This window comes from Macrotis lagotis, chromosome 1 (genome assembly GCF_037893015.1).
Source record: "Macrotis lagotis isolate mMagLag1 chromosome 1, bilby.v1.9.chrom.fasta, whole genome shotgun sequence".
Lineage (NCBI taxonomy): Eukaryota > Metazoa > Chordata > Mammalia > Peramelemorphia > Peramelidae > Macrotis > Macrotis lagotis.
In genome coordinates this window covers 896,963,000-896,970,182 of record NC_133658.1, presented here as the reverse complement: position 1 = coordinate 896,970,182, position 7,183 = coordinate 896,963,000, and the positions used below count along the sequence as shown (strand labels likewise).

General features: G+C 44.1%; 1 protein-coding gene across 1 annotated transcript in view; it reads left to right on the top strand.

Moving 5' to 3' along the window:
- The first annotated feature begins 711 nt into the window (after window positions 1-711).
- The window catches only part of PRKCZ (protein kinase C zeta), a 224,103-nt gene continuing 217,631 nt past the window's right edge, over window positions 712-7,183 (top strand). Inside the window, exon 1 of the mRNA XM_074218705.1 lies at window positions 712-924. Within this exon, the coding sequence (XP_074074806.1) occupies window positions 854-924 (71 nt within the window). The 5' untranslated portion in view covers window positions 712-853. The remainder of the gene's footprint in view (window positions 925-7,183) is intronic.

The following is a 7,183-nucleotide window of genomic DNA, read 5'->3' as shown; positions in this document are numbered from 1 at the left end:
TCTAAGCCCGGGGTCCCCCGGGGGCTCTAAGCCCGGGCCCCCCCGGGGGCTCTAAGCCCGGGGCCCCCCTTCCCTTCTGCTGCCCCCGAGCCCCAGCTTTGGCCGCACAGACTCCGGCTCCCCGAGCCTCTCCCCTGTCCCGCGGAGGCGCCCCTTAGAGCCCCCCCTTCCCATCCCTCTCTTTACTCCGCCCCCCCCCCGTTCTTGCACTCCCCCCGAGCCCCACTTCTCCCCGTTCCTCGGGAACCTTGGAGCGCGGTGCTTCCCCTCGGGCACATTAAAACTTGGGGAGCATCCCGGGCCGGTCCCTGCCCAGCCCCCTTCTTCCCCACCCTGGGGGGGGTGAGGGTGGGGGCCTTCCCCAAAGGAAGCCGGGAGGTTGGGCCCCCCGACCTGCCCCTCCCTGCTCGGGCCCCTCCTCCTGTTCCTGCTCCTCCTCCTCCGGGAGACCGGCCTGCAGGTAGGATCCTGCTTCCTTCTTACCCCGGGCTCCGAAATGTGACCTGGGGGACACTGAGCCCTTGAGACCCGGGCGCCCCAGAGACAGAAAGCGGCCGCCCTGGAGATCTGGGACGCGAGTGGCAGAAACTTCCCGAGTGGGGCGCCCATCCCCGCCCTCCTTTCCCTCCCCCCTTCCCCCAGGTAGCTGCGGGCGCCCGCACAGCGCCCACTCCCGGGGCTCGCCCTCTAGGCCGGGCGCTGACATGGAAAGAGCCCGGTGGCCAGCGAGCCGGCGTGGGAGCCCCGGCCGCTCGCCCTGAGCCCCGAAGCCTGTGGCCGAGACCTCTGGGGAGCCAGAGCCACCGCTCCGCGCGCGCTCGGGACGCAGCCTCCGCGGGTGGGGACTAAAGCCATGCCGAGCAGGATGGGCTCCAAGGGGAACGAGGCCCTGGAGAGGATCCGCATCAAGGCTCACTACAACGGGTAAGCGAGCGGCCCCCGCAATCGGCCCGGCATCTCCTTGCACCCTCCCCTCCCATCCTGGCCAAGTTGGCGTCTGTTTGCTGGGTAGTCATGGAAAGTTTGTCCCCTCTCCCTGGTCGGCGCTTTGGCAACAAACGGGAGGGGGTGGTGGTGGCAATGTGGGGGGCGTAGAAGGGGGAGGTGTTCCCAGTCCAGGTGAGAGAAGCTGACCTTCCCCGGGCTTTCCTTCCCCATTACTTCATGTTCCTGTTACTGTAACCATTACCTGAGTTACACTTCGGCGTTTTGCATCTTCGAGTTACAAAATGTAACAGTGACTCATTCCCAAAGCGTCCGGGGGCCTGGGCCCAGTGGAGGATAAGACCTAGGAGGAGCCCAGAGGGTCCCGACTTAGTTTAGCTTCCCTGTGGAATAGGGCGATGGTTTGGAAGCAGGTCGTTGTGGTGGGAGATGTGTTTCTCCCCCTTCTAAGGCCAGGATCACCCAGCTAGAGTGGATCTGAGGAAGAACTTGGAACTCTTGACCCCAAAACTGGGCTTCTACACTCCCCCAGAGTTGGCTTTTTTTGGCAGGTAGGTAAGCAGGCAGCATTGCAAACCTAGAATGAGGTGAAGCATTAAGCTGTGAGAAGTTGCATAGCATGTCGGCAGTGGAGCCAGAAGGTCTGAGTTCAAATCCCTTCTCAGACCTACCCAGGTTTATGCGCCCGGAGCCCAAGTCACTTGACCTCTCAAGACTCCAGGTAGTTATTAAATTACTAAGAAGGGATGATCCCACACTGACAACTCAGGAGGTTTCCCCACTCTGTACTAATGAAAACACAGGTGCATCCCTATGACCAGTTTAATAACAGGGTGAACCATTGAGGGCAGAAGAAGAAAGGGCCTATTCTTCAAGCTTGTTTTTTGATTTTCTTTTTTGGTTTGCCTAGACCTATAATCTTCTCTTTGTCTCTGTCTCTCACTCCTTATCTGCAACTCAAATCTGGGGGGGGGAAGGGGAATAGGGACCAGAATCACACAGTTAGTATATATATATATATATATATATATATCTGAAGCAGAATTTTAACTCAATTCTTCCTAATCCCCACATTTCTCGACCTCAGCACTCCATCAGAGTTAGAGTTGGCTTTCTGCAGGTAGATTAGCATGTAGCATTGTTCTATAGTTGCCTAGCTAATTAGAGTGAGATTTTTGGGAACTCCTTGAGGTCAAAGATTCAGAATCCATAGATCAGGAATCTACTTGGGTTTTGAATTCTGGCTTGGGCATTTACTCCTTATAATCTTGGGCAAGTCATTCCTTGTGTCTCAGTTCAGTTCCTCAAACTCCAGTTCCTTCCTTTGCAAAATGATTGCCCAAGATGAGATGACCTCAAGGGTTTCTCCATCTCCAAGTCAATAATCTATAAATTCTTGAAAAATGGGGATTGTCACATACAGCCTTTATTGGACAGTTTCCTGTGGGAATTAGACATTAACAGGTCCACATGGAGTCCTACATCAAGTTTGGTGAAGCGCATATTCTGCTCTTCAGAAACATTTTTTAAATGTATAAAATAAAATCCAGAGAATTCCAAATTAATTATTTTGAAAATAGTTATCAAAATAAAAAAAATTCCATCTAAGTTCATGGCCCCCATGGCCTGTCAGTCATACTTTGATTTCATCCTCAGAGTTGTACCTTAGCTAGTTAGTACCTTGGCACTGCTGGCTTATGGGAGAGAATTTTCCAGTTTTTTTTACTTAAATCTGGGAGTAGGAGAAAGATAAGAAATCTGGCCTTTTCACTGCAAGGAAATTGTGTGCATGCTTGTAGCCTTCCCCTGGGTTAGGTTTCTCTCTCATGCCTGGCCAGGGTTCCTTGTCATATTTTAGCCAGTAAGCTTAACCCATGAATCTACCCTCCCTGACCCCTTGGCTCAATGGAAGGAGAGGATTTTTTTTTAAAAGCCTTTCATTCTTAGTCACTCATTTATGAAGTTGAAGAGCTCTTAGCCCCCAAGTTTAAGAAACCAGCCAGGTACAAGTAATGATCTTTTGGAGAAAGCACCTCTCTGTTGAGGAGGTCAGGAGTGTGAAAATAGTATTCATATTTTTTGTTTGTTAAAATCTCAGCTTGGTATTTGGCCTGGAAAAAGACAGAAGAAAACTTAATATCCTCTTAGGAAACGGGCCCAGATCATGGAGGACTCACATTTTTATCATTTCATTTTCCTTAAGAAATACATTGATGGACTTTTTAAAATTAGACTTTTCCAAAACTTCAAGAATTTTAGAATGAGAAAATTTTTTGGAAATGCAAAATTATTCCCTGTTCTTTAAAAAAAAATCTTTTTGTTGGGAAATAATTCTTGTCATAATCCAAAAGAGAAAGCCTTGAGGTGGAATTTCGTTATTCACACTGTAATATATAAAATATCAACTTATAGCATCCTGTAATTCTCTTCCTAGTTTCTTTCAAGGTTTAGTGTCGGCTCTGACTCCATTGCCTCTAGGTATGAATTTTTGCCCCTTGAAATTACCAGGTCCTTATTTGTGCAAAACTGAACTTAGTCATGAGGACCTGAGTTCAAGACACTCCTAAGACTGATTACACGACCCTGGGTAAGTCATTTAACCTCTTCTGTGACCAAATCAACTCTTTTGATTATCTTTCAGAGAAGGTACTGATCTAGATTGGGAGAAGAGCTCCCTAAATTAAGGAAAATGAAGAGCTGATAAAAACAATAATGATAATGTTTGTCTTTCATTTTTTGACAAATACCACTATATCAGGGAGGTGACAAGCACATGAATTGGATTTGAGTTGGGGGGGGTGTTGTGCTAAGTCAGTCATCAGTCTCGCTTTCTGCTTCTGAGCCATCTGGAGACTGGCCCTGGGTGGACCTGGCTGGCAATCAAGGTAAATTAGCACATAGCTTATCAGTGACAGTTGTCTGAGGCAGAATTCGAACTCCTGTCCTTCTGAATCCAAGGCCAGTGCTGTCCCATTAACCTGCAACTAGTGCATTTTTATCTTTGTAATCTCAGCTTCTAGCACAAAGTAGGATCTGGAGACAGCTTGAACCAATAGCATTTATATGTCAGCAAGGATACAAATGAGGGTTTGGTTTACTGTTTCATTAGTTGTTCAGAACAAAGAAGTGAAGGAGAAAATGTCCATAATGATAACAATAAATAATATAATATGATATGATATGATATGATATGACATGATATGACATGACATGATATGATATGATATGATATGATATAGTACTTGCTAAGAGATTTACAATTATTCATTCATTTGAAGCTCAGAACAACCCTGAGAAGTTCATGTTATATTCCTTCCCATTTTAAAATTGAGGTAACTGAGGCATTCAGATTAAGTGACTTGACCAGAATCTGATTCAATTCAGTCAACATTTACAAGTGCTTTTTGCTCTTCTTTGATAACAAAGGACAAGAACCAACCTTCTATGTGCCAGGGATACAATGAATACAAAGAACAGTTTCTGCCCTCAAGGAATTTTCACTCTTATATGGGAGACAACCTGAAAACAACTCTACAAATAAGGATAAATTGGAGGTGGTTGGAGGGAAGGCACTAGAATTAAAAGGAATTAGAAGAGGTGGAATCTGAACTGCATCTGATGGAAGCCAGAAGGCAGAAGTGAAGAGCCAGAGCATTCCAGACATGGGAGCCCGCCAGTTAAAATGCTAAGGGGGATGGGCAATTAGAATGTTTTGGAGTCAGATAAAGAGTGTCTTATGAGAGAAATAGTCATGCGGCTAGTGTCATGGGGGGGGTCACAGAGTATATACTTGGGTGGGTGGATGTAAAGTATAAAAAGACTGGAAAGTGTTGGGGAAGAGGTTAATACAGGTTACAATACCAAACAGAATTTTGTATTTGATTCTGGAAATAAAAAGGAATCCCTGAAGTTTATTGAGTGACATGGTCAGATCTGAGTTTTAGATCGCTTTGGCATTGAATTCAGGGAAGGTAAAGTTGGGGGGGAAAGGGCATTGGAAAAAGGGACAACTTCCTATAATTGATAAAATACTTCCTATAATTGATAGTCCTTGAATGATTAGAAACAGCATTGTTTTTGTGTTCCAATTTTCCTACATCTCCAACATTTCCCTTTTCTATCATATTAGGCAATCTGATAGGTGTGAGATAGTAACTCAGATATTTTTTTATTTGCATTTTTCTAATAAAGAGTGATTTGGAGCATTTTTTTCATATGACTCTAGATAGTTTGAATTTTTCATCTGAAAACTCTTCATATCCTTTTATCATAACAGCATAGTTTTTAGTGATTAAAAAACAAAGCTAAAAAGTTAGAATTCCCCTCCTGGAGGATGAAAGAGGGTGGGGTTTTCTGGGTCCCTGCATACATAGCTGTGAAGATAAATGACCCTCCCATCTGAGATAAAGAAGTGAAGAGTCCTTGTGGAGACAATTCTGCAGGGCTGTTAATTATTCAGGTAGTTCCTAAATAATTTGTATGCCAGCTGCAATTACAGCTCCTTGTAAAAATCATGTGATTCAATTCATCAGGCCCTTATCCAGCACCTCCTTGGAACCTTGGAACTCAGTACTGTGTCTACCTTTGAGGACTATGGGGCTCTCTATGTGGGTGTGAGAAATACCTCACACCCACATAGATAAGCTCCCCCCTTGCTGGTATTTCCCTTCTATTTTCTCTTTCCTATAGCCAGTCATACACAAACTCACACACATACACACCCAGTTTAGGTTATAATTATAAACTACCTCATACTCTTCTGTCTTTGAAATATTCTAGGCTTTTTTGAGGGTAAAGAACAACTCTTGGACATCTAAATAAGAGTTTATTCAATTTATAGGAGCATAGAAATAGAAATTTGAGATGAACCTCTCAGGGACCATCTGGTTTGTCACATTTTACAGATGAGGAAACAGACTGTGGGAAGGAAAGTAAATGACTTGCCCAAGGTCATACAACATAGGGATAAGAATGAGAAATAGGTTTCTAATCTATGTACTTCACATTTTGTTGCTTCTTTCCATTCATATAATTTCTCTCTTTTTTTAATCCATTGCTTAAACATAGTAGTTGTATAATATACTTGTTTATTATTGATTGACTCTGTCTACAATTCAGTATAAAGCTTCTATCATGTATAAGGTAGAGAAGCATGTTTGTACAGAGGATATAGTACAGTAGGATCTGCTCCTGCATCTGACACTGTGGTGTTTATTCATCTGTCAAGATTGTTCCAGCTTTAAATCTGGGTCCCTGTGGAACCCTAGTCAAGGGGAGTCCCCTTGACTCATTCTGGCTGGGTAACTGGGCAGTCTGATTAAGCTCTCATTGCCTCAGAGCAATCAACTAAAACTAAAACCTCACTTGAAGTGATCTTTTCATGGCCAAAACCAGTGACTTTCTCTAGTCCTTGTCCTTCTTAGAAGCTTTTGACACTTGTGGATCACTTTTCTTTTTTTTTATTAAAGATTTTATTTATTTTGAGTTTTACAATTTTTCCCCCAATCTTACTTCCCTCCCCTGACCCCCCACAGAAGGCAATCTGTCAATCTCCACATTGTTTCCATGGCATACACTGATCCAAACTGAGTGTGATAAGAGCTAAATCATATCCTTCAGGAAGAAACATAAAGTATAGGAGATAACAAGATCAGATAATAAGATATCAGGTTTTTTTTTTCTAAATTTAAGGTAATAGTCCTTGGTCTTTGTTCAGACTCCATAGTTCTTTCTCTGGATACAGATGGTATTCTCCATTGCAGAGAGCCCCAAATTGTGCCCCCATATTGCTGTTAGGGTGTACAGTGTTTTTCTGGTTCTGCTCATCTCACTCAGCATCAGTTCATGCACATCCCTCCAGGCTTCCCTGAATTCCAGTCCCTCCTGGTTTCTAATAGAACAATAGTGTTCCATGACATACACATACTACAGTTTGCTAAGTCATTCCCCAGTTGAAGGACATTTACTTAATTTCCAATTCTTTGCCACCACAAACAGGGCTGCTATGAATGTTTTTGTACAAGTGATGTTTTTACCCTTTTTCATCATCTCTTCAGGGTATAGACCTAGTAGTGGTATTGCTGGGTCAAGGGGTATGCCCATTTTTGTTGCCCTTTGGGCATAGTTCCAAATAGCAAGTTCATCAGGGTTTATCATTGTCCCATGTTGCTGTTAAGGTATATAATGTGCTTCTAGTTCTGCTTATCTCACTCAGCATCAGTTCATACAGGGCTTTTCT